The sequence below is a fragment of the Epinephelus lanceolatus genome, chromosome 8 (assembly GCF_041903045.1).
Source record: "Epinephelus lanceolatus isolate andai-2023 chromosome 8, ASM4190304v1, whole genome shotgun sequence".
NCBI lineage: Eukaryota > Metazoa > Chordata > Actinopteri > Perciformes > Serranidae > Epinephelus > Epinephelus lanceolatus.
In genome coordinates this window covers 35,508,767-35,536,347 of record NC_135741.1, presented here as the reverse complement: position 1 = coordinate 35,536,347, position 27,581 = coordinate 35,508,767, and the positions used below count along the sequence as shown (strand labels likewise).

Below are 27,581 nucleotides of genomic sequence, written 5' to 3'. Positions count from 1 at the left end.
ACCTTTAAAATCTAAATTAAGCCCCTGCAGTGTTGTTGCACGTCACAGCATTGCTTGTATGTAGTGGTACTTCATCATTCTGTCCCTGATGAAAATAACTCTACAGGGAAGCTACTAATAAAAGTCAATCTCCTTTCACTGTTCTGACATGGTTTAAAATTGAAATTAACAATTTCCAGCTCCCATAATTGCTCTGTGGGTATTTTAGTCTAACTGATGCTTTTTTCCGTCCTTATACAACAACACCAAATACATTTTCAATACACAGCATGTTTGCTTTAGCTACATGATCAGCATTTAAATGTGTGTGGGAGTGACTAACCGAAGCAATGTGATGTTTATGATGCAGGTTTTTTTCCATGTAGAACATTCTGGGTCTGTCTTAGTTTAAAATGCTCTATGTGCAGTAAATGAAACCATGACAGGATATAATGCTGTGAGCATATGGTGTGGGGCGGTACAGTACACACAGTGTTTGGAGAGCACACAGTTGATTTCGTAAGAATAAGCAACAGAAACCAGCTACAATATCCAGGTCTCTGACAGATTTGATCTACTTTATGTATTCTTTTAGGGCGCATCTGTGTTTTCAGTTGTCCCTTAACTTGATATATTTGTCACCATCCTCCTTCCAATTTGTCAGGAAACTTTCCTCTGTAGAACACTGCTTGAATCCAATGCTGCATTAACTTCTCTGAGACCTGTCATGCATAGGAATGTGCTCTTCTTCAGGGGGGGATTTTGATTCTGTATGAAAACGACTGGGGGGATGAAACTGATCTAGAAAGTCTAGCAGAGTGGAATTTAATCATATTCAGATGGTGAAGTTTAAGAGTTTCATAAAAACAGTCAAAGAATACTGTTCATGAAAACATATTGTTTTATCTTGCAAACGCATACTCTAAAATGTCTGCAGTTGTGAAAGTACATGCATAATGTGATGTGCTTTGACATAAAAAAAAAATGTCAGCACAAACTGAAAATGATGGACCGTGCTGTGCGATTATGAATACTATGCCTATTATATCATTTTGCATGATGGTGCACAAACCAAGAGGAAACTGGGCCAGTACTGCAGCCATATTAAATTTCTTACAGTGACACAACAGAAGCACACTGCTTTCCCCTGCAGCTTCTAGGTTTGCAGTCAGCAAGCCAAATGCAACTGAAAATAAAACATGGACTACAGATATTTGAGTAATGTTTCACAGCAGTTAAACCATTCAAGTTAGTGTCCATATTGTGTTTTTTTTGTTTGTTATTTTGCCTTTTTTGGTAAATGTTTATCGGTCTGCACGTTTCATTGCATCTATTTTTTATTAATTTACTTTATGGAAACGTGTCACTGGTGGTGTAATTTAGTCGTCAGTCGTTGCATGAGGTAGGACACGCCGTACCTTAGTCCATGTTGAAATCTCTGTGAACGACTGTAATGCTGCCTTCAGGTGCTCCTTGTAATCCCATGATTCTGAGATCGATAGTCATACGGTTAAGCCTCAAACTGTAATACAACGGACGCATGGTAATTTTTGATAATTAGACCGAAATCTGACAGTGTTTTTTTAACCACACGGTGATGAAACACCTGGCAGCTGAGCATACATCGCATGTCAAGTCGAGTTTCTCCGTGGAGATTTAAAATTTCCGACATTACCTGAAGGCAGCATGTAGTCTATGAATCTAGGAGCGAGGGCTCGAGAGAGGGGCGTGACGTCATGGCATCGTGCCCCGTCCATGTTTGACGGAGAAGTTTGTGTAGTTTCGACAAACTCTGGACACAACCAACAAATCGAGCTTAGGAGAAGCTAAACTGTTCACTCATACCTTTAAATTTCGCTGTAGGGCTTGTCATTTCAACGTAACTATATTAAATGTTGTTTCTAAGGTGACCTTGCTTAATTGGTCATCATTAAGTTGGCGTTATCTCAAAAAAACAAAACAAAACGGCGAAGACCCGGGTGGACGGTTGAGGATTTATACACCACTCAGGTTAAAATTAACGGCTAATTGCTGTTTCGTTTAATGGTCCAGATAACGTTATTCCTGAATGGGCTGTTGGTTTATTTTTAACAGTTAATGAATAGACTCCTAATTCCTTGGAGAGTCTCGCATCCTCCGCCGGCTGGTCTCGTATGAACCGTGTCGAGGCAGCGACGAGGGGTCGGGGGCTCCGCCAGCAGAGCCGAGTTTCAGGATGAGGATGCCCAGAGGAGGACGCCTGTTCTTGGCGACGTGCCTTGGCTCGCTCTTCGTTCTCGTGCTTTACTATCAGAGCATCACCAAGCCAGGTAAGAAGCCAAACACACACGACTAAAATAACCACGCTGAAATAACGCTTTTATAGGCTATTTTAACACAACAGCACCACTGCTTTAGTGTACGGTGTAGTGACAATAATGAAAGTATAGAGTCTGTAGTTACATGTATAACGTCGTATCTATGTTAGCTCCTCTGTACACCTATACTATATTGTCTGGCTTTGTGTTTGATAGACCATTGTATCATTAATGTTGAAACATTGTAGTGAAAAAGTGGCACATGGCATTTATCAGTAAGTTAGCTGTAGGAATATTATAGTATATGAATGTTACATGGTTACACATACAATAACGTTTTACCACAGAAGAAATAACTTATAGTTTGGTGGTCTTGCATGCACTTTAATGCAACATTCAGGCTTTTAAATAGGGCTGTGTGGTCTTACAATCATTTGGACACAATTAGCAACACCTGTTTGTGTAACTGTGCATAAATATGTGAACCATAAATGCATGTGTAGAGGGCAGGATGAAATGAAGTTTGAATAAGCTCACTGTGAACAGCGCAGTGTTTTGAAAGCACCCCCCTCCTGCAGACCCCCTGCATTCCTCTGCCTTAACCCTCCTCTCTTCCTCTTCTTACCTCTTCCCTCCTCTCCTCTCCTCTCCCTTTGTTTCCTGGGCTGAGCGTGTTTGAGACATTGAAAGACAGACTGGCCCTCAGGGGACTGCAAACTCCCAGGGAGAGGAGTCAGAGAAAAATAAAGGTAGACACGATTGATTTACGCAAAATGGCACATGAGCATCGAGTACAGAGGAGAGAGTGGAAGGGTAGCCGATAGAAATGTTCTCCACGTGGATAGTAAAGAAGGGAGGAGGAGGAGGAGGAGAATGGTGCAGAGAGGAGGAAGTAGTGCCCAGTTTTTGGTAATATTGTGGGGCAAAAGTGTACAGATGAACTGGTTGACTTTCACAGCTCCGAGGAGAAACATGTCATTATCTATAAAAGATAATGATGAAGAAATAGTTAACTATTAAAAAGCATCATTACACCCATAATTTCACCTGGATTGTCTCCAGCGCACACACCCCATGATGGAACAGTTCACCACCACAGCAATAAATCACCTTTTATAGGCCACCACAGATGGAATATATGCATAACTGTTAGCGGCAGATACACAAGCCACATATAGCTAAACCTACAAGCAACACACTTTAGCACTCCCTCTGACCCCCCTCCATCAACCAGGCCTATATTACCCTTATTGCCTAACCTGTTCAGGCTTGTTCAGTCCCAGTAGTAGACATGCAGGCCACATGAAAAGCATGTTGGAGCCACACAAGAGAGAACTAATTTACAGGAAGTCAACAACGCTCAGGGCTTCCCTAATTACTGTGTATCTAGTCAGAGACAGCTTGACAACCAACACCAAATGTTTTGTTTAGTTTTGTATGATCTGTTATTTCCAGTGCCTTTTATATCTGACTTCTGTTTCAGTCTGACTGGAGCACAATGAAATGAAAAAGGACAAAAGAAACGAGCCACTAGTCCTCAGCTAGAACGATCTGTTGCAATACGTTTCATTGCTTTAAGTAATGAAAAATGCCTAAATGAGAACATGTATGATGTATTTCTTGTTTATTGCATTTAAATCTACCATTCCTGGTTATAAATGTTCAGATTTGATTTCTAGATCAGTTTCTGTAAAATCCACCTGTATAATGTTTCTGTCTGGTATAATGCTACTGTGATGACTACAGTTGAAGATAGTCTCCCCTTTCAGTCACAAAACATTAAGACTTTTGAAAGAGGACTTTTAAATTTGAGACACCCTGACATCATCACGTTGTAGTCACCACTTAGACAAATCATAGGCTGTCACACTTCAGGGGAGTTTCTTGACTGAGACATGATGTCACACTCCCACGTGGATGATTATGTGTCAAGGATTCATTTCCTTTATATGTGGAACACCGGTAGTTCTTAAAATGTGTTTTCATTGTGTGTTCCTGTGCCAACTTTCCATGCAGTGGGGATGACTGAACAGCTGTGATCAGACAGCTTGATTTAGCTTCATGGAGGTTTGATTTTCACCCAAGTACCAGAATATAGGGTGAAAAATGAGAGTTTCCGTTTTGTAATGTTTCCTGATTGTTGATGGAGAGCTGGGCACTTGGTTGAGATTAAAGAGAAGGAGACGGTGCTCATGGTAATGAACTTAACTCTGTGTTTGGAGTTTGGCATTGTAGTACCTGCCCCAGTCTCATTTGTTACAAAATGAGTATACTCTTATCTGTGAAGCCCTGTAGTCATGTTTGATAAAAGAGGTTTTTTTTGGATGAGTCTCCTCCTTAGCTTCCTCTGATCTGCTTTTTGTCCATGACATTGCTTTCATAAACCCCCATTTAACACAAAGCTCTCCCGTCCCAACAGAAGAATGATACTTGCTGCTGCAAAGACAGATGAATGCCACAAAAAGCATATAGTATAAAGAATGTCCTGTACTTTTAAGCTGAACACACATATTCTAGATATTTTTTAAATACACCCATGTTTCCAGTTCACTTGTCCTCAAAACCAAATCTCCTAATTAAGCATTGTTTAATACCAGACAGGACGCACAGAGCATATTATTGTTGTGCTTCTATTGTCTGACTTCCTGTGCCAACACCCTGGGTTTTGGCACTCGGGAAAATATGAGTCCTGACCAGCGGGCTATTATTAACCCATTAGTTAAGTCATTGCAGATTTGTTGCTCTATTAACTGTTAATGTATTTACGGATTTGAGTTAGTTAGATTCATAAGTCACCTTATTTTGAGCTTTAGTTGTAGTTCCTTTGTTGGCGAGATAGTGTAACTTTAAGCACTGGCATTTGGCAGCGGGATACAGCACTTCCTCAGGTTTTGTTGAAATGAGATCATTGTTGTTAAAGACGCGGCACACATGGCTGACTAAATAAATGATGTGTAGCATGGTGCTAAAGGCTAAACAAGACTTAACATCCTGTAGCTCAGTTACATGCAGGTGTATGGCGTGAGTACACAGGGTTTAGTTGTATGACTTAATAAGCTTTTTGACTTAATGAACATCTTGTCTAAAAGCATCCAACAGTGTCATCTGTCCAAAAATAACAATAAAATGCTGCAGTGTATGGATAATCAGTCTAAGTCCAGCGGGTGTGTACCAGAGTCACTGGACAACTGCCATTACACATGAAACATTACTATTATGTAATTTATTAAGAAAATGTGGTTTGCTTTGTTCAGGTCCACAGACTGCCAGGATTACTTCTTTCATGAGCTGATGCCAGAATTTAACAGATTTTTTTTTTCTCTAGTTACTGCTGCGTACTGATACCTTCATATTGAATATTTGCCACGCAGCAGCCATATTAGACTGTAGAGATTGAATGATCAGTTAATTAATTCATGAGTTGATTTCCAGAAAAATAATTTGCAACTAGGGCAGGGTATTGTTTTAAAAAGATGCCTGTGTCCATGAATGCGATATCTCAAGAACACTTTGAGGGCATTTTCTCAGGGAATTACTTCAGATTTGGCAGAAACGTCCGCTTAGACTCAACAATAAACTGATTTGACTTTGGAGGTCAAAGGTCGAGGTCATTCTGACCTCTCAAAAATAGATTGTTGTCTGTAACTCAAGAATTCTTATGCTAATTATGACAACATTTCACAACAGGATAAAATGATGATGCAATGATATTTCATATCCCAAAGGTCAAAGTAATTCTTTAATCGAAGTGCCATACTTTCACTGCCCTGACTTCCTAAATGTTAATATGTGAGGATTTTCTTACTCCTATTTGATAGTTAACTGCAAAATAAGACATTTGAAGACGTCACCTTGGACTTAAAAGCTTTTGTTTGATTTGAGTTTTAAGGGATTCAGGCTATATAAGTTGTATTGGCCAACATATAACCAAAGCTCAGAATCTCATCAGGACCTGTTTATGCATGGATTTTAAGAATGACTGTAGATCATTGCTGTGCTTTGGGCTGTGTGCTTTAGACACAGTCGTAGCTGATTGGCAAGAGGAAGTCCATAATCACAGCCCCTCTGTCTAAACTTGGGCATGGAAACAACTTTGGGATCTTCCAATATTGAAAAATGATTATCTCACTTTGTCTTTTTTAAGGTAATTTACATCTCTTGCTTCCCTTGAGCTTTTACAAGATGTTTTTTTTTCCCTTTTACATTTATCAGTGATAAGTTGTTAATATGGTGCATATCCACCAGCTGCAATGTGGCGAATAATGAGCTTGCTGAGTGATTCCAGAAACATGTTCCCATCACTACTTAATTGTTGGATGCGCCCTAAAATATCCTCCCTCGAGCCAGTGTAAAAACATTTTTGACATACTGAGGAAAATCCTCTGACACATGCTGTTTCCAGTCAGCCTCTCTTATTAGACACATCATAATTTAAACAAAAATAGAGACGAACACCCAGTTTCTATTTCCTCTCAGACTCTCTTTCATGTGGTCACATTGACTCGGCACTGTCTTTGTACGTGTCGTTTGATGCCAAGTTTCTCAGCTCAGCATGGAAGAGTGGTGCGCAGTATGTGCACTTGTCAAAGGTGAAGTGAACTTGTCAGCATTTACTAGATAAGTGAAGTCTTGTGTTAGCAGTGCTCATTTAAATGTGCGTAGTCTTGCTGCATGAGACAGGAAATCATTATCTGTTATCAGCCTGAACCTCAAAACCAAGCTTAACTCTTTAATGAAAACTGTAATGAAATACGTGCCACTCTTTCATCAGCCTGTACACTCACCACGTGGTTATACTTGTCCTAAGATCAATAAGATGTTATGATATTACATGGTTGTATGTCATGTAATTTTATTTATTTATTTTTGCATCATGGCTTGGAAACAGAATTGAAATAGTGTATGTTGTCCTTCAGCAGAACCAGGACTTGTATCTGAGGTTTACTCTCATTTCTGAACCATGAACATATTCTCTGTTCATGGTGCTGTTTGCTCTGCATTCACCCTGTCCAACTTTTCCACTTCATTTGCTGGGCATGGCTTCATGGCTTCATGGCTTCATGGCTTCACATACTAGAGGGTGGGAAAACTCTTCTCTCTCTTTCCCAGCTATAGGAGACAATAGTGAATTGTCTGATCAAACTGAAATGCCCACGGGCATCTGAATGACACATTTTACAGCAGTGGCTCGCCTTTCATACAATGCCACTGTTTTAGGGTCTTGAGTGTTTCTGTCACAGCTCTTGTCACACACCCTGATCAAGTCTGAGCTGAATTAAAAAACAAACTGCCGCATATGGATGACAGGTGTTTGAAGATTGTTTTTGCCATGTATCACTGATGCTTTACAGTCTATTTCACAAAAGAAGAATCCACTGTGCTGGCTCTTCTGACAGGGATGGATTCCACCTCACAACTCTAATCAGAGGCAACATCAAGGCCTGCTCTGATGTGTCTTGCCCACAAAGTCAGTACACTATTCACATTTTTTAATCTAAACCTGCTGTAGACACAAGCACACACAAACACACACTGTAAGCTTTGTCACTGAACGCATATCATTACCCACAAACACCGTTGTCCACCCCTGCACACACCCTGTCATACACAAAAAGTGTAATTCTTAACTGAACACACCAGAGCTACTTTATGCACACAGCCACTTATCATCTGACTTTGACATAATTGCAGCTGTTGTGAAACAAACAAAGAAGGTTGCCATGCCTTTAAGGTCCTCCACAATGCCAACAGCTCTTCAGAGAACGTTGTACACCACATGCTATACCTGCTGGCTATTTGTTCTGCCTCACTCTGTGGGACGTATCACAAGTCTATTTGTTAATATCCTTAACATGCTTTATCTTGTAAATCGCAGAGCCTTGTGGCTTTTCTCTTTTTAAACTGCTATCATTAAGAACTGTTTAAAAAAGAGGAAGCACTAAAGCATAAGTGGATTTTTATGCAAAGACAAGAACTGGAGGCTTGTGTCTAAATACGCTGAAGATGATGTTGTGGTTTCAGTGCTTCATGATTTAGTCACACTGTGCCTCTGATCTTACTGCTATTGTAAACTAGTAGCATTGGTGATTTCATGAGTTCTGTTGCAGGTTAGCTGTAATCCATTTGGAGTTTCTCTGTTGTTTCACGTATAAAGGAGTTTGTTAGTTTCAAACCAACAAACTATAAAACTAAACAGTAATATAAACGATGTACACTGATACGGCAGTTCTTCAGGAGCAGACAGCAAACTTTCTCAAATAAACTTTTATTGTAACAGTCACAACAACCCTAAATATAAAGAGCTGTGCTATCAGGACTGAAGTGGTGTGGTGATACTTTGGCTATTCAAATGCCTGTTTGGCCACAGGGTAGATGAGACTGTCCCAAATGGGGCAAGGCTAATAAAAGTCAGACACAAAACAGACTGGTGATGCATATTAACTCTGTTGAAAACCTGTGCCAACAAAGACAGGAAATGGCACAAATTAATGTTATCAACTCAAGCATCACCAACACAGGACACAGAGTGCAAGTGCTTTCTTCTTATCAGCAATTACACTTGGTCCTTTGATGAAGTCGCAGATCTCTCAGTGAAACATCCCAGCGACAATCTGTAACATTACTTTGTGACACATCACACATACTGTTGCCTTTTTACAGATAAGTTGAAATGAAGGAATTTGCCTGCTTAGCATAACTGACCCAAGTTACACACTGCAAACTTTTATACTGAATTTATTCTGACAACACTGAAGATTTGTATTTATTTTTGTATAATTTGTTGATTTAAATAAATTTTCTGTTTGCAGTCTTACTCAATTTGCTGGTATTGACTATTACTTGGAATCTCAAAGCTTTAGAGAATCTGGGCTTAGAAGTAAAAGTACCATGATTATATACAACAATATATATCATAATAAAATGTTTAATTTGCCCAGCTGTAGTATAAAGTCTACACCTGTACTAGTGTTGTCAAAAATATCAATTCATCAATGGATGTCGATTCTGAACCGATTTGAAACAGTCCCAGTACTCATTTTTGGCAATATTGATACGCCAGTACCAGCTGCACTTTCTCACTCTCTTGTTGTTAGTATTTACTGCAGTTGTTTTTTGCTACTGACCAAGACAAGCAAAAATGTCATTGTCATGTTATAGCCTTGGTTTATTTATGTTCTCATTAAAAAATGTAGCTTGTATCGGAAATGGTATTGAACATCAACATTTTAGGGTATTGTATTGAAGTTAGAAATTCCAGTATCATGACAACACTATTATGTGCTGGTGTTACCCCCTTTTTCCTCTCTCATCCTGACCCAAACATCCTGACATGCATGCTTTATTTATATCATGGTGACTAATAACCCAAACTTTTGAGGCCTCACCAGCTTAGGGGAGCCTCTCTACCCTCTTGTCTAAGCTAAGTGAACTCATAGTCCATCAAACTGAAGCCCTTTGATGTTTAAAAGGACCAGAGGGGGTGCAAATATATTTCAGGTTAGTCTGAACTCTGACATATGTTTTTGAAGTGCAACTTCCTGAAGTGAGAAATTAGGTGGTTGATGTTGTAATTTATTGAAGAACTGTACAAGTGCAGTAAGAGTGAGATTAAAAGGTACTGCCTGCCCCACTACAAAGTCACCTCATGTTGGTCTAATTATCACCATGTGCAGCTCTGAGCATGTAGACGGTGTGTCATCTTTGAATCAAGCCACGCTCAAAATAAAAACAGAAATTCTGGCGTTCCTGTTACTGCTGATAACCCCAGTGTCTCTTCCTGCTCTCAGTTGTTTTCATTTCTGACAACCTAATCTCTCTTTCACTCACTTTCAGTTTTACAGGCAAACAGACTTTAATACACCTCGATCAAACAAATTACACTGTGGTTTTCTCATGGAAACTTCCATTACATGGACCTCATAAAGACAAGCATCGTTTAAAGTGCAATTAAGTGTAATTTTACCTCTTTAAGTAAATATTTACATTATTGATGCCACAGAATCCTCTGTGCTGTTTATCAAGATCACAGGGGGGGAAGAGGTTTTTCTAAAAAAGGAAGTGTATCTGCTGACAGCAGAGGGCAGAGATTTGTCTTGATACAATAAAATAACAAAGAACTTAAATAATATGAACAACAAAAAAAGTTTGGATGCACTGGGCCCACACACACAGTGAAAGCGTGTCAGTACTTCTGTATCAACTTTGTCACTGACCTTCTGTTAACTGATTAGTCATAAGATAGTGCTGTCTGTTTATATTGAACCAGACCAGCATGCATGCTTAATGGAACCTTGTTTGTCTGTGACTAAAACATCAGCACGGCTTCACACGCCTGACAGGCCGTAAACCAGGCAGTCCCAAGTTCAACATGAGCTTGTTTATGTGTGTAGTAAGTCCTCTGCTCCTCTTCAACTGTCAGCATTGTGTCACTTCCTGGGTCTGAGAGGAAGTGGTGGTTTTCTGGTGCATGTGATAGAACACACGACATAGAAAAAGACGTGGCGTATGATGATCAGAGATGATTAACCTCTGAGTGTACTTTTCCATCAAGCAGAAAAACATTAACCGTGTTAGTGCAAGTGTATGCTTTGATGCTTTATAAAGGATAAGAAAAGCATTCCTGTGTTAAACTTTTAATACACAACAAAAGATAGCACTGCTAATGGAGGGGAGGCTGGCTGATGTTTGTGGTGCCAGTAAACACAAAGACCTTAATATATAGGCTCTTGACATTTAAGAGAAAGGATCAGTGGAATGTTTTTAGTTGGAATTTATAGTGAAGTTCATACAGTCAGGTCCATAATTATTTGGACAATGATACAGTTGTCGTCATTTTGGCTCTGTACACCACCACAATGGGTTTTAAATGAAACAGTGAATACCTGCTTAAAGTGCAGACTCTCAGCTTTCATTTAAGGCTTTTTTCAAAAATGTAGTATGAACCGTGTAGGAATTACAACCATTTCTTCACACAGTCCCCCAACTTTAAGGGCTCATAAGTATTTGGACAAACTAACATAATCATTAATTAAACAGTCAGTTTTAATACTTGGTTGCAAATCCTTTACAGTCAATGACTGCCTGAAGTGTTGGACACATAGGCATCATCAGATGCTGGGTTTCTTCCCTGGTGATGCTCTGCCAGCCCTTTACTGCAGCCGTCTGCACTTCCTGCTTGTGTTTTGGGTGTTTTGCCCTCAGTTTTGGCTTCAGCAAGAGAAACGCATGCTCAGTTGGATTCAGGTCAGATGATATGACTTGACCATTACAGAACATTCCACTTCTTTGCCTTAAAAATGTCTTTGGTTGCTTTTGCAATATGCTTCAGGTCAATGTCCATCTGCACTGTGAAGCATCGTCCAATGAGTTTTGAAGCATTTGGTTGAATCTGAGCAGATAATGGTGCCCCAAACACTTCAGCTTTCATCCTGCTGCTCTTGTAAGCAAGACAAGACTTCACTAGAATAAATACAGAGGGTTTATCACAAGATGTAAACCATTGGTTAGCCTTAAAAATGGAAGGCCAGATAGAGTTTGTCAAAAACCATCTAAAAAGCCTGTACAGTTGTGGAACAGCATACTATGGACAGATAAAACAAAGATCAACTACCAGAATGATGGGAAGACAAGAGAAGGAAGAAGGGAAGGAACTGCTCATGATCCAAAGCACACCACCTCATCAGTGAAGCATGGTGGAGGTACTGTTATGTCATGGCCATGTATGGCTGCCAGTGGAACTGGTTCTCTTGTATTTATTGATGATGTGACTGCTGACAAGAGCAGCAGGATGAAAGCTGAAGTGTTTGGGGCTACATTATCTGCTCAGATTCAACCAAATGCTTCAAAACTCATTGGACGATGCTTCACAGTGCAGTTGGACATTGACCTGAAGCATACTGCAAAAGCAACCAAAGACATTTTTAAGGCAAAGAAGTGGAATGTTCTGCAATGGCCAAGTCATATCATCTGACCTGAATCCAACTGAGCATGCGTTTCTCTTGCTGAAGCCAAAACTGAGGGCAAAACACCCAAAACACAAGCAGGAAGTGCAGATGGCTATAGTAAAGGGCTGGCAGAGCATCACCAGGGAAGAAACCCAGCATCTGGTGATGCCTATGTGTCCAACACTTCAGGCAGTCATTGACTGTAAAGGATTTGCAACCAAGTATTAAAACTGACTGTTTAATTGATGATTATGTTAGTTTGTCCAAATACTTATGAGCCCTTAAAGTCGGGGGGCTGTGTGAAGAAATGGTTGTAATTCCTACACGGTTCATACTACATTTTTGAAAAAAGCCTTAAATGAAAGCTGAGAGTCTGCACTTTAAGCAGGTATTCATTGTTTCATTTAAAACCCATTGTGGTGGTGTACAGAGCCAAAATGACGACAACTGTATCATTGTCCAAATAATTATGGACCTGACTGTAGATGGACAGATCTACAAATCAAGTGGTGTGCCTGAAAAAAACATTTCCCCACATTTCTTTAAAACAGAGCAGGACACAAGGAGAGCTGATGGTATGCCACTCTTGTTCTGATGGCATGTGTCAATGCTGAGTGGTGCGTCACTGTTGGTTTTTAATATGTCACAGCCATTCTGCTAGCTCATATGGCACTTATAAACAATATGTTGCTCACGTTACACTGATATTGACCACTTCTTACCAACATCATGCCAATGGTTATTGAATCGCTAATTATGATAAGCCGTGGCATATGTTGGCTGGGGAAAGGTATATGGCAGTGGAAGAGGGTTGATGTGCTGCTGATTACAAGTTACAGGCTCTTAGGATTTAAGAGAAGGGATCAGTTGAATGTTTCTAGCTGGATTTTTTTCTGGAGTTTATAGAGGTACAGAAAGTCAAGTGGCATGTCTGAAGAAAAAAAAAATCACACTTCTTTAAAACAGAGCAAGACACAAGCACAAGCACTCTTGTTCAAGTGGCATGTGTCAGTTGTAAGTGATATATAACAGTTTGTTTTTAATGTATCACTGTCTTTCTAATAGCTTATGGCACTTAAAAATGTGACAATATGTGCCACCACCATTGACCACTTGCATCAAAATAAGACTTAAAACAAGGGTCTTCTTCACCCGTTGTCAAATGTCTGAATTGATGCCGTACAAGACGGGGATCATCAGCAATGGTACTATGTTATTCTTCTTGGACTTCATGCATTCATCGCTCTGCAGACTCTGGTGTTTTTTAGGTGGTTTAACAAGTTAGTTGTGTTGCTTTGCAGTGCAGACATGTCGCACGTAATGATGGTTTATGACGGATGATTTTTGTTTTGCCCGTCTGCAGTTGCAACAGTTAATTTGATACGCAGCAGAGTTTTCTATGAGCTGAGCACACATTTTAAATGTCAGTGTCGTAGCCAATCATCTTCATTTAATTTCGGGAAGCTGAAATCATGATTAGTATTAGAGTAATTGTGCAGCCCTAGTATATGGCAGTGGAAGAGGAGTGACGCGTGCTGATAAGCTGACAGAATGCCAGTGACATACCAAAAACTGATTATGACATACCACTCAGAATTGACGTGGCCCCAGAGCAAGAGTGCCATACCATTAGCCACTTTGCAATCTTGGTGCTGCTGCTGCTGCTGATGTGGGGAAAGCAGTGTAATTTAGTTTTTTTGTTCATTTTTTTCACCCTACAGTTTATGAGTACATTCAAATAGAATGTTGACTTTATTAAATGGTGCATTGCCTTAAACCAAACAGTCTTTTCTGACCTTTTAAACAAGTTTACAGCATATTCAGGTTTTAAGACTTGAAACATTGCAGTTGATAAATTAGCTCTATAAATACTTTGCCCTTTTCCTGACTTCCACTCAAGATATCAGTATGGATGAATCACTGTAATGTTTCCTTTCCATTATTTAGTGTTTATACCTGATAACAGACAATAAACCATTAATATGAGTAGGGCCTCCACAAGTGTCTCTTGACCTACTTTCCAGCTTCCTGAGGAAGCGTCCTAAGTTTGTGGAAGGCTTAAACTGCTTAAGACGTGAACTGCAGTGCTGTTGCCTGAGAGCTTAGACACCTCATCCATTATATTAATTTCTACCTGGAACCTACACTGTCTGATTTCTCTGCATTTTCTTCTCAACATTGCATCCTAACTACTTTGATTCTCTGAGTGCTGTGCAGAACATCCAATTATATATGTCAATACCTCATTATATACACAAAATCACACATATATATTTGATATATCTGTGTGTGTGCTCTATGTATCCATATGTGGCCTAAGATTTGAATATGTATATGTGTCCAGTAAAGCTTTCAACATGGTCCAACAAGATTTAGATGTCTATCTCTGCGTGATCAGATGATGTGGCAAAGATTCACCCAAAGGAAGTTGAGGATTGTGATGATTCATGTGAGCTTAGGCAGAGAGGAGGGACTGGGAGAGGCTGCATCACAGCAGTCTCAGCCTCGCTGTCTGTCAGATCCTCTTATAGTACATGTTTTGCTGTATTTGCCCAGTCACTACTACTGCAGCTGTTCTCCTTTTTGTTTTCTACTTCCTCAAAATGGCAGGAAGCAGTTATGATTTACGGTTGCAATATACAGTTTGAACAAGAGCAAGAGTTTGTGAACAATAATGGTTTATCTGTTTGCTCATCAGACAAGAGTCCCAAGCTGACAGAGAGATTTATTATATTAGGGTGCCATTTCAGAACTGAAAGTTCATTCTTATTTGCTGAATGTGAACTCAGCAGAAAGAAGAAAAATAGTGGGAGAGAATGAGCCTCTGTTTTATGTTGCATACTTGCACAGCATAGCCCTTCAAGTGCTGTTTTTTTTTTTTTTTTTTTTTTTGGCTGATATGCTTTCCATATGATGGTATGGCATGTTCCCATCATTCCATAGATCCTCTGTCAAGCAGATTCCCTCATGCTAACACACATAAAGCACATTCCCCACGTCCTCCGGCTCCATCTCATTCCAGCTTTTGGGTAAGATGTAAAGTAACCCTTTGCATTGTTTAGCCACATGTGCAAAAACATACCTCTTTTCTCGCTCAGTACCATTAGCTGCAGACCACTGACTGCCACCAGGCCTGGGTGGGAGCAGGAGAGGAGGGGGATGGGAGTGGGGGATGGAAGGAGAAGACAGATGTGTTCATAAAGGCTGGAGGACGGAGGAGAGATGATAACAAGGTCTTCAACCAGATATTTTAACTTCCTCAAACTAGCAGAGCCTCCAGCAGCTCAGTCATTACGAATACATATTATGCAGGTGGTGTTGTTTGAACCCACAACTAATCACTGATGCATAGTGGTTGTTCTCCAGATCTGTCTTGTTTAGTATTGTGTCCTCTGGTGGATTTGCTGTGGAAAGAGTTCCTGAAGGGGAACATGCAAATTAAAAAAGGACAGATTAAGAAGAAAGAGCACAGAGAGACTAAAGGGGGGAGAGATGTGACTTATGTAAGAGCTACGAGACAGAGTTCGGAGGGAACACACTGTTCCTATGGAATTTAAAAATGAAAGGAGGGAGGATCACGTCATGACAAAGGCAGAACCAGAAGAGGGTTGGAAAGTTGGCTCTCGCTGACCTTTCCCATAAATCTATGGACATCTTTAAAGTAATTTAAACCTCTGTGCAAATACATGACACGTTGTTAAAAAGCATCTCTGGTTAGTGACCTACATAAAGGCTTATGGAAAAAATACAAGTAATGTGGTCAGGTTTAAATCACTGGTGCCAGAGTCAACAAAGAACCCACAGTGAAAATTCACCAGACATGTTCTTTTGTTTGACATATAACACATGCAGTGTAACAGAATGAGTTATCCATATGTGTTATCCATTTCACATTTTACCATAAATCCTGTGGAAAAAGTGGGAAATGAAGGGGAGCAAGAAGACAGCAGAGCCACGCTATAAAATGGTGATTTTTTTTTTACCTACAGTAGGTAATCAATAAATGTGATGAGCAGCTGTCATCATGTGCATTTTTTGATTTGTCTGTCTCACTGTAGAACCTGGTGTGAAGACAGACAGCAGTCCAGGGAAAAGTAGGAGAAGTCCCCTGCAGACCCTCTACAATGGAGACCAGGTGAGAACACAATTCAATGATCAACGATCCATTATCACCAATGCAAAGTGAAAACATCGATCCATGTCATTATCTTTAGGGATACACCTTTATTTTGAAATTCTGTGCCACCATCAAAAAGCGCCAGGCAGATCATGACAAGCAGCCAAGAAAAAGACGAGGAGGATAACATTATTTACTCAGGAATGAATCAGCAGTGTGGAAATATATTCAATTATGGAGAATATAGGGGTCAACAGACAGAGCACATGCTGTATGTAAACAATGCTGTTATGAGATAAAACAGGGCATCACTCCGCTAACTTCTCACTGCAGCAACATTAGCTACTGTAGTGACAAGTTTAACATTTTGGCTAAATAAAAGTGCATGCAGGCTGAAATTAAGCCATGCTGCTCTTTTGGGAGATGCAGTAACTGAAACCAGTGGTAAGTCAGAAAAATAAAAGTAGAGGACAAATATTCTGCTAGCAGTGAGGCTAATTTATGCAATGCAAACACGCGTAATAGTAAGTGAGCAAAACAACTTACATGTGCTGGTTTATGTTTGTTAGTGGAGTCAGTTTAAAGTAAGCTTTGCTGCCCTTGTTATTTATTTTGTTTCTATCTTTATGGCCAGAAGCAAAAAGGAAAGAGGTGGCAGCTTCTTCTGTAACAGATGGTGTTCAATGGGCAGATAATATCGTCTCATATCGATCACAGGGCCCTGAATCGCATCAAATCAAAATTGTATTGTGACAGACCTATGTGTATCATTGTCCAAAGAATCGGTAATATATCACATCGTGATGAAACTGGTGATTTACATTCCTACTAGTTTTTAGCAATGGAATTGGAAAGACAGTCTATTGGTTGGTCTACCACTTTGGTCCAGACTGAAATGATCATGACTCTAAAAGGTTGAGGTACTTTAAGTTTTGATTACTTTTGATTTCTTTTTACTCGATTACACGCCACTCAGCAACAGTTACTATACTAGATGTTTATCAGATAGTGCTGTCACAAAATTTAAGGAAAAGATTACTTCGTCGTTAAATTCAATACCAATACCTTCAGTAACAGAGGTTTCCCGTGTCGACTTTAACCTCTCCCAAATTGATCATTTTGTTGATAGCGCCGTAGGCTCGCTGCGAACAACGCTCGACTCTGTAGCTCCTCTTAAAAAGAAGTTAACAAAGCAAAGAAAGTTTGCTCCTTGGTATAACTCTCAAACCCGTAGGTTAAAACAAATATCACGAAAATTTGAAAGGAATTGGCGATTAACCAAACTGGAAGAATCTCGTTTAATCTGGACAGACAGTCTCAAAACTTATAAGAGGGGCCTCCGCAATGCCAGAGCAAACTATTACTCAGCATTAATAGAAGAAAACAAGAACAACCCCAGGTTTCTTTTCAGCACTGTAGCCAGGCTGACTGAGAGTCAAAGCTCTATTGAGCCTTGTATTCCTTTAGCCCTTAGCAGTAATGATTTTATGAGCTTTTTTAATGACAAAATTCTAACTATTAGAGGCAAAATTCATGACCTCCTGCCCTCAGATGGTAGGCCTACCTATCTAACCTCAAACACAGCTGTAGAATCTAATATATATTTAGATTGCTTCTCCCCAATTTCTCTTCAAGAATTGACCGCAGTGATTTCTTCATCTAAATCATCAACGTGTCTCTTAGACCCCATCCCAACTAGGCTACTTAAGGAGGTCTTTCCTTTAGTTAACACTCATATATTAGATATGATCAATATATCCCTATTAACAGGCTATGTACCACAGTCTTTTAAGGTAGCTGTAATTAAACCTCTCCTAAAAAAGCCCACCCTGGATCCAGAGGTGTTAGCCAACTATAGACCAATATCTAATCTTCCCTTTATGTCAAAGATCCTTGAGAAAGTAGTCGCAGACCAGCTGTATGATTTTCTCTAGGATAATAATTTATTTGAGGAATTTCAGTCAGGATTTAGAGTGCATCATAGCACTGAGACAGCTCTAGTTAAAATTACAAATGACCTTCTGATTGCTTCAGACAAAGGACTCGTCTCTGTTCTTGTTTTATTAGATCTTAGTGCGGCGTTTGACACAATTGACCATCAAATTCTACTGCAGAGACTGGATCACTTAATTGGCCTAAAAGGTTCAGCACTAAGCTGGTTTAAATCTTATTTATCTGATTGTTTTCAATTTGTTGACGTTCGTAATGAATCATCCTTACGTACCAAAGTTTGTTTTGGAGTTCCGCAAGGTTCTGTGCTCGGACCAATCCTATTTACTCTATATATGCTTCCTTTAGGTAACATCATTAGAAATCACTCTATAAATTTCCATTGTTATGCGGATGATACACAGTTGTATTTATCGATGAAGCCAGAAGAAAGTAATCAATTAACTAAACTCCATAACTGCCTTAAAGACATAAAAAATTGGATGAGCACCAATTTCCTGATGTTAAATTCAGACAAAACTGAAGTTATTGTTCTTGGCCCCAAACAACTCAGAGACTCTTTATCTGATGACATAGTGTCTCCAGATGGCATTGCTCTGGCCTCTAGCACTACCGTAAGAAACCTCGGAGTAATATTTGATCAAGATTTGTCTTTTAATTCTCATTTAAAGCAAACCTCACGGACTGCATTTTTTCATCTGCGTAATATTGCGAAAATTAGGCCTATCCTGACCCGAAAAGATGCAGAAAAATTGGTCCACGCTTTTGTTACCTCAAGGCTGGATTACTGTAACTCTCTATTATCAGGTAGCTCTAGTAAGTCCTTAAAAACTCTCCAGCTAATTCAGAATGCAGCAGCTCGTGTACTAACAGGAACTAAGAAACGAGATCATATTTCTCCTGTTTTAGCTTCTCTGCACTGGCTCCCTGTAAAATCCAGAATTGAATTTAAAATCCTACTGTTAACTTATAAAGCTCTAAATGGTCAAGCTCCGTCATATCTTAGAGAGCTCATAGTGCCATATTATCCCACCAGAACACTGCGCTCTGAGAACGCAGGGTTACTCATGGTCCCTAAAGTCTCCAAAAGCAGATCAGGAGCCAGAGCCTTCAGCTATCAGGCTCCTCTCCTGTGGAATCATCTTCCTGTTACGGTCCGGGAGGCAGACACCGTCTCCACATTTAAGACTAGACTTAAGACTTTCCTCTTTGATAAAGCTTATAGTTAGGGCTGGCTCAGGCTTGCCCTGTACCAGCCCCTAGTTAGGCTGACTTAGGCCTAGTCTGCCGGAGGACCCCCTATAATACACCGGGCTCCCTCTCTCTCCTCTCTCTCTCTCTCTCTCTCTCTCTCTCTCTCTCTCTCACTCTCATCCTATTACTGCATCTTGCTAACTCGGCCATTCTGGATGTCACTAACTCGGCTTCTTCTCCGGAGCCTTTGTGCTCCACTGTCTCTCAGATTAACTCATATCACAGCGGTGCCTGGACAGTGTGACGTGTGTGGTTGTGCTGCTGCCGTGGTCCTGCCAGATGCCTCCTGCTGCTGCTGCCATCATTAGTCATTAGTCATACTTCTACTGTTATTATACACATATGACTATTGTCACACAAGTATACTGTCAGATATTAATACATACTTTCAACATATTGTACCACAGTAGCCAGAACTATAACTATAATATTATTACTTTCAATAATGTTGTTGTAAGCTACTGTCATTACCTGCATCTCTCTCTCTCTCTCTCTCTCTCTCTCTCTCTCTCTCTCTCTCTCATTGTGTCATATGGATTACTGTTAATTTATTATGCTGATCTGTTCTGTACGACATCTATTGCACGTCTGTCCGTCCTGGAAGAGGGATCCCTCCTCAGTTGCTCTTCCTGAGGTTTCTACCGTTTTTTTTTCCCCGTTAAAGGGGTTTTTTTTGGGGAGTTTTTCCTTATCCGCTGTGAGGGTCTTAAGGACAGAGGGATGTCGTATGCTGTAAAGCCCTGTGAGGCAAATTGTGATTTGTGATATTGGGCTTTATAAATAAAATTGAATTGAATTGAAGTCCCCTGGAGGTTAAAGAAGATAACCCTGGTGATATCATATTGGCTATAATAAAGATTTTTATTGTAGCAATTTATCAAACAACAGTGTGACAACGTTAAAGAGTTCACACATAGTGATGAATCTGCAGAGGTTATATCCCCGATTCTGCAGCTCCCGTTGGCTTTATTTAAGGTTCTGTGTTTATTTTTACCCATCTTTGTTCAGCTTTGTTGGCCGTAGCTTTATTTCTATTTCTGCCTTCCTTAAATTGCTCTTGGAACTGTGAAAGTACATTAAGAACATCTAAAACCAAGTCATGTTCTTTGTATGTTTACACATGGTTGGCCAGTAAAGCTGATTCTGATTAGCAGCAAGTTGTTTAGGTTCCCTCCCACTGTTTTAGCAAAAAAAGCTCCAAAAACCCCACTACACTACCTACTCAGAACCAAACGTCAGACAGACACAGTTAGTGAACATAGTGGAGCATTTTAGCAGCTAAAGAGACAGATATTTTCATCTAGAGGTAATAGACACCAAAAACAGAGCTAAAAGAGAGTGAGTATTGGACTGACGTTTGCCTGGTGGTCAAATCACAGCTCCAAATGAATAATTTTGTTGCTCTGTAACTGCAGTTTTTTTGTAAAACTTTTAAGATAAAGGTGAAATCTACTTTTCTCGAATTTTTCTTGCGATCACGAGACTGTTGTTTTACTTTTATTAAACTGACTGTCTGAGTTGCTCTGGATACACAAATTTCCCTGCAACACTGTTTAAAAGGTATTTCTATTTCTGCACCTTCCTCCCTCTATCACCCATCCGGACCCTCTTTCATCGGTCCTGCATCACCTTGATCACATCCCTACAAGCAGCTGGAGCTGTTGGCAGCTCAGAGGTCCCTCCAAGGTCGCAGGGAGCTGCTGGAGCAGACCTGTTTGAGCCACACGAGGAAGCGCCAAGTGCTTTCGTCTGATGATCTCAAACACCTCATCGTGGATGATAAACACAGCCTTATTTACTGCTACGTACCCAAGGTTGGTCACAATGAGATTAACAAGTGCAGCTGAAATTCTAGAGCAGAGGTTTTCACACTGAGGTGTGCTTCCCCCAGGGGGACAGCTGCATGAGGGGACGCAGAGGGAGAGATGTGAGGCAAAGATACTGTGTGAGATGAAAGAGACAGGTACATGCTGGGGCTCTAAAAACAACTTGGAGACATTATTGTAGTTTGGCCCACAGTTTACATCAAAGACAGTGTTTGCTCTCTGAGACCTAACTCGTCAAATCTGAGCACAGACATGATACACGTATTTTTAGATTCAGTGTCATTTACACTTTCCAGGAATATCATCTACAGTGTCCATTGCAAATAATCTTCGAAAAATCCCCAGAGAAATCAAAGAAAAAAGATGCTCCTTAAAATTCCAGCGCTTCTTGAGAATTATCACATTTTTAAGTTTTCTTCAGTGTCAGAATACTCGAGTGATAGTTGTCTTTTACATCCATGGATACATTACAAACAGGAAATGCTGATAGTTAACTCAGCATACTTTTAATTTGGCCAACTTGCCAAAATGTAAACAGCTATAGGCTAAAAACAAACAGGGATCACAAGAAGCTCATGGCGTCGCACTTCCTGTTTATAAGGAAGGGTGTGGAGGACGCAGTTGGCTTCTGTTTTGTCTTAGGGGGGCCAGCAGCATCAGACTTTAAAAACCCATGTCCTAGACAACAGAACATATTTTTCTGCTATAAGTAGTTATTAAAATGTTACTCAGTTGATGTATTGAAGGACATAAAAATACTTTAGCTCTCACTTTTCTCCATGTATAAATGTGTATTTTGGCTTTAAAGAGAATCTTCCTCTCCTCTATCACTTCCAGGTAGCCTGCACTAATTGGAAGCGTGTCCTTATGGTCCTCACCAGCGACGGCCGCTACACCGACCCCCTTGCCATCCCTGCAAACGAGGCCCATGTGGCAGGTAACCTTCGCACACTTTCCGAGTTCTCAGTCCCTGAGATCAACCATCGCCTTCGCAGCTACCTCAAGTTCATCTTCGTGCGGGAACCCTTCGAGCGCCTGGTGTCCGCCTACCGTAACAAATTCACCCGTAGCTACAACACCGCTTTCCACAAGCGCTACGGAACCAAGATCATCCGCCGACACCGTCCCGGCCCAGTGCCTGAGGCGCTGGAGAAAGGGAATGATGTTACTTTCAACGAGTTTGTGCAGTACCTGGTGGACCCGCGGACCCAACGGGAGGAACCTTTTAACGAGCACTGGGAGCGGGTGCACTCCCTGTGCCACCCCTGCCTGATCCACTATGACGTAGTGGGGAAGTACGAGACTCTGGAGCCAGATGCTCAGGCTGTGCTCAAGTTGGCTGGGGTGGAGGGGACACTTCAGTTTCCCACGTCTGGTAAAAGCACCCGGACTGATGGTAACATGGCAGCACGCTTCTTTAAGCATATCAGTCCTTTCTACCAGAAGAAACTGTTCAACCTGTATCGAATGGACTTCCTGCTCTTCAACTACTCCACGCCAGAGTACCTCAGGACTCGATGAAGGGCAGGACAAAACAGAATTGACATCACTGCCATTGTTGTTTGATAGCTGGGATGATTTTTGTATTCATATTGCTTTCAGACTTTTTGTTTGTGATCATTTTGCACTTTTTGGTTGCCATGGCCAATTTTCATCGCTGCCTGGAATGGTCCTTCACAAGCACTGACTTGTTGCTGTGACGCTCCAACAAAAACAGATGCGGAGACTTGATGTTTTGGTTCCAGTGAATTGAACTTTGTGAATGGAACCAAATTTCTTCCTGAGAAGAACAGACAGACGGTTTGCGCTGCAATCTACCGATCATCTGCCATATTTGTCGGTTTGTTTTCTGGTGTGAAAACAGTGTATTGTTTTGAAATTTGGCAGAGCAGAATGCAGATGGGTTGTTCCCAAAATGTGTTTGAAAATGCAGGTGACACACAAACTGTCTCTACAAACAGCTCCTGTCTGTCGGGGCTTTAGATTTAGGTAGAATTCAGTATTTATTTTTTATGCACCTGATTGCTCTCTCTCTAGAAATAACTTTCTCAAATTGAGCAAACCTTTCTTTGACTTTCAGTTCTGTTGTCTGTTAAACATGCTCAACAAGTTGGTGTGATATGCCTTCCCAGCATCCCTGCTGTGCCCACTACAGTAGTTCTCCCATGACTTGGTCTTTTGAGAACTAATGAGCCATAAATTAAAGTCAGACTTCTGAGGAGCAGGTTCTCCTCTTCCATGGGTGGTGTACAGGTGAATGTGCTGACTGTGAAACTGAACACAGCAGAAACATTTAGAGCACCTACAGCAGAATATCGATGGATGGCATTTATTTATGTATGTCAATGCATGAAGTATTTATTGTTATGGAAACGTGTGTGTGTGTTAGTAAGGATTTGGGCTCATGATTTTGTGAAAATGAACTTTTATATGAAAGAAGTGAGGGGTTTCTCTTTTTCAGAGTCATACTTTTTACTTGCTTTTTGGCTTTTGCACATAAACTCATGCCAAATAGAAATCTTCAAGACAATTCAAAGGCCATCACAGCCCGTTGCGTGGGCTCACCATACATAACTTGTCACAGCACTCATTGACACCATCTTAAACACATATCTGAGTCATTTCCAGGGAAACTCGCAGTCACTCCTTAATTCCAGTAAAAGTTTGTTGCCATCCCTCCTCTATCACTGTCTGTATTTAGCTCTGGGCAGGTAGGCTGAACAAACAACCACATAACTGTGGTCAGGGCAGGGTCCAGCCCAGCTCTGCTCCCGCTCAGAGCTCCCCTTGTTAGGGTGAATGCAGGCACATGGAGGGGTTAATCCATCTACAGGCATCTCCACTGCAGGGCCTTGTTCAGCAAATGGGATGGAATTTATGTTAAAAATAATACAGATTTTAATGTAGGAACATGTTTATTAAAAGCCTGCACTGTGAAAATATCAAATATTACAAATGTCCTTAAATGGTCTTAAATGTTTAAAGGGGAACTACACACCAGAGTCTGTTTACAGGTGTTGGGGAGTGTAACTGCGTATTTGGAGAAAAAGAGCTTTCTAAAGCTTTTTGTGGCTCCACAGGGAGCAGCACAACATCTGATAAATTCCACTTGAGTCAGCGTTGGTCGGGTCTGAGCTCACCAGACCTCTGGAGCTCGCTACTCATACATGTGGTTAAAACTAATGGTTGGAGGCTACATTAGCTGCTACTAGCATACCTAGCACACCTGTATCTCTGACTGAACTCTTGCAGTTGAATTGCATTGTGGGTTATGTAGACCAGGGGCTGTATTCACAAACATTCAGAGAATACTCTCAGAGAGCTCCTAAGGAGTTCTAGCTTGCGAATGATTTCGGAAAGTTCTCAGAGGAACTCTGAGCAAGGAAGAGACAGAAACTTTTATCTTAGTGAGGAGGTGTGGTTGAGACTGTTGCTAGGTGTGATGCTTGCTTTAATGGATGTGTTTGGTGTTATGGTTGGTGTGATGACTCTGCTGATGGAAGGTCGAGACAGACACGAGTCATCACTGCTGCACTGTTGTTGCCTTTTTTCCAGTTTTCCAAATATCTTAGTGCTGTAATTACTTTATGTCTGCTGTCATAGCGTTAAGTGGAAAATGCTTGTATATCCCTAATGAGATCGACCACGTATTATCCCTGCAGGATCTAATCTGTAGCATTTCATTGTCAGCATTTCAGCATGTCTTTGAGTTTCCACCATTTTCTCCTCTGCTTAAGAAACTCTTAAACCTCTTAACAGTTTTTCACCTTAGGAGCTCTTTTAAGGGCTAACATACTCTGTGAATAACTTTTATCTTTTCAAGGACCTAGTCTTAACATTAAGGGGAAATTCTAAGAAAACATCACGGCACTAGGAGCAACTCTTAGCACTAGGAAGCTTTGTGAATACGGTCCCAGGTTTTGACAAGTAAGAAGAATGTGTGGAATCAAAAAAGATGATATCAAAATGCTTTCTAAAACTGTCCATCGTGAGACTGACAACATTATAGTGAAATACAACATGGGTAGAGTGCTCTTTTAAGTCCAGTATGTATTGAAAAATGGGGTAAAATCATCCAATAGTTTTACATAATTTCACTAGGAATTGTCAAGTCTTGCAAAAACTTGTATCTTTTTTAAACAAACTATGCTAGCTAATTTTGTGTACTTTGAAAATAATTTCACTTCTTTCATGTTGACTTTAAAGTAAATTGTTTATTTTTCCATCTCTGTAAATTCCTCAACTATTTCTAGGAGGTTTAATAAAAGATAATATAATTTGGGAATAATAATAAAAGGTAAAACAGAAACTGGATTCCAGCAAAATAATTCCAGTTAATTAAAAAATGTGCAAGTTTTTTGGAAATAGATGGTTGATTTTGACCTCCACTGATTAACTTTTATTAGAGTGACTGTGTCAGAAATTAGTTTTCATTTTCCACATGATTAGTACCAAATTATAAACCTCTTTACAGAAAACCTGTGATCAAGTTATTAGGGAATAATGGACTCCCAAAAAAGTTTTACAGTAAGACCTCACCATCTCACACCCTTGGATACACTGTTATTATCAGTGTCTTATTATATAACAGCAATATAAAGCTGTTTAATGATTCCCTACTTTTCCCACTGAAAGAAGTTATTTTATTTTCCCACTCTACACAAAGACTCAGAACATCCTGGGGCTACCCTGTTTATGAGATACCTATCTAGCCTGGGTGAATTGGAAATATTTAAATGCTGGGATTCATCTGGACCTGACATGTCTTCACTCCCTGAGAACAAGAATTCACCACAAAGCAACAAAAGTCAACATTTCCATTAAAACAGACATGTCCCCCAGTCAGGATATTACATTTTTGCTTATAAAGTGCGGTGGCTCGTGTCAAGGCAAGTTGGCTCTGAACTAGCCGGAGACTGTGTTTAATTTCATCTCTGTATCTTCCAGATAACTTATGAAAAATATTCCATCTTGCTGGAGAACATTGTCAGACAGGCCCCGGCAGGCCCACTCTGGAAACATTGCCTTTTTCTTTTCTGCCTGTAGTAATGCTTTGAGAAGTGCAATATCTGTGTGTGAGTATCTGCAATGTGTTAAAACTGTGTTTTCATAAGTGACTTCCTCTTTTATTGAAGCCTTACATTTGTGCTTGTGCCATTTATTTTTCTGTTTGCTATGAATGCAGCCGTGGATTACAGGGTTTTCATTTTAATGCTCCCCTTTGTAGCAGTGTGTGATTTAAGCCATAATTTGCAAGAAGATGTGACTTGCCAGAACCCAATCACACCCTTCATGTTTTTTCTTCCTACTGGCTTGATGACATGCTGCACAAAATATATGTTTTACCTTTTAATTTCTTTTTTTTTCTTTTCTGGAAAATACAGAAGCCAAATAACAAGTAGCTTGTTCTTTCAAAGGGATAAAACATAGTGTGTATCCATCTCAAATGCCCAGACACTGCTGTGAATAAACACAGCTAGTCACACATCTCCAGTCATTTCTGTGGAAATGCTCCTTTAGTCAGACCTGTGACTTGGTGAGTCACTGTGAAATAGTGAACAGAGCACAATCTGAAAGAATCTCTCATGCACCAGTTTACTTGTGCCACAAAACTGTGAATGTGATAACTTGATAACTGAAGTGCACTTGCTGATGTGATGGTTGACTGGCTGGATACCTTGAAGTTTCTATAAATACAATCCCTTAACAGCATCACTGAGTGCGTGTATGTGTGTGTGTGGTTATTTTTTGTTTTTGTCTGTCATCACAAGCAGTCAAACTCAAAAGTGTTCTCCCAGTGGTAGTTTTTCTACCTGTGGTGTATGGACCATGGTAAAGCGAGTAATTGTTTATAAGAATCTGGTCAAGCCAGCCGCCGTTTTGATGTACATCGATTGGTACAATTACAGTACAGGTGCTTGGTGCGGCCAAAAAGGACAAAGAAAGATCCATATCTAGGGCACTCGTAGAGTAAACAACTGCACAAAGCCAAATTCTGCATCTTGCAATGATGAAAGTGGAAAGTGTGTCCATCCCGTGATTTGGATCCACCCCAAAATGTAATGGTTTCGTCCTTGGCCCATGTTACACCCTTTCACCAAGTCTCATGAAAATCAGGCTTCCGGTTTTCTCCTGGTGATACAAATAATCAAACACAAACTGAACCAAAAAACATAACCTCCCTGGCAGAGGTATGGAAATTTGAAGTTATTTT

The 27,581-nt window shown here is 40.3% G+C and overlaps 1 protein-coding gene across 2 annotated transcripts; it reads left to right on the top strand.

Moving 5' to 3' along the window:
- Positions 1-1,715: 1,715 nt before the first annotated feature.
- On the top strand, positions 1,716-27,079 carry LOC117258638 (carbohydrate sulfotransferase 11-like). Of its 2 annotated transcripts, none has more exons than XM_033629692.2 (4): positions 1,716-2,288; positions 16,279-16,355; positions 21,194-21,355; positions 22,205-27,079. In XM_033629692.2, exons 1-4 carry the CDS (start codon positions 2,195-2,197, stop codon positions 22,886-22,888), a joined length of 1,017 nt encoding a protein of 338 aa, XP_033485583.1. In that variant the 5' UTR covers positions 1,716-2,194; the 3' UTR covers positions 22,889-27,079. The 2 variants fall into 2 exon arrangements, with proteins under 2 accessions (XP_033485583.1, XP_033485582.1); XM_033629691.2 differs by having other exon boundaries at positions 21,191-21,355.
- The last annotated feature ends 502 nt before the right edge of the window (positions 27,080-27,581 follow it).

Coding starts and splice junctions, on each gene's coding strand:
- LOC117258638 (XM_033629691.2), top strand. CDS start 2,195: ATGAGGATGCCCAGAGGAGGACGCCTGTTCTTGGCGACGTGCCTTGGC. Junction 2,289..16,278: donor TCAGAGCATCACCAAGCCAG/GTAAGAAGCCAA, acceptor GTCTCACTGTAG/AACCTGGTGTGAAGACAGAC. Junction 16,356..21,190: donor CCCTCTACAATGGAGACCAG/GTGAGAACACAA, acceptor CATCCCTACAAG/CAGCTGGAGCTGTTGGCAGC.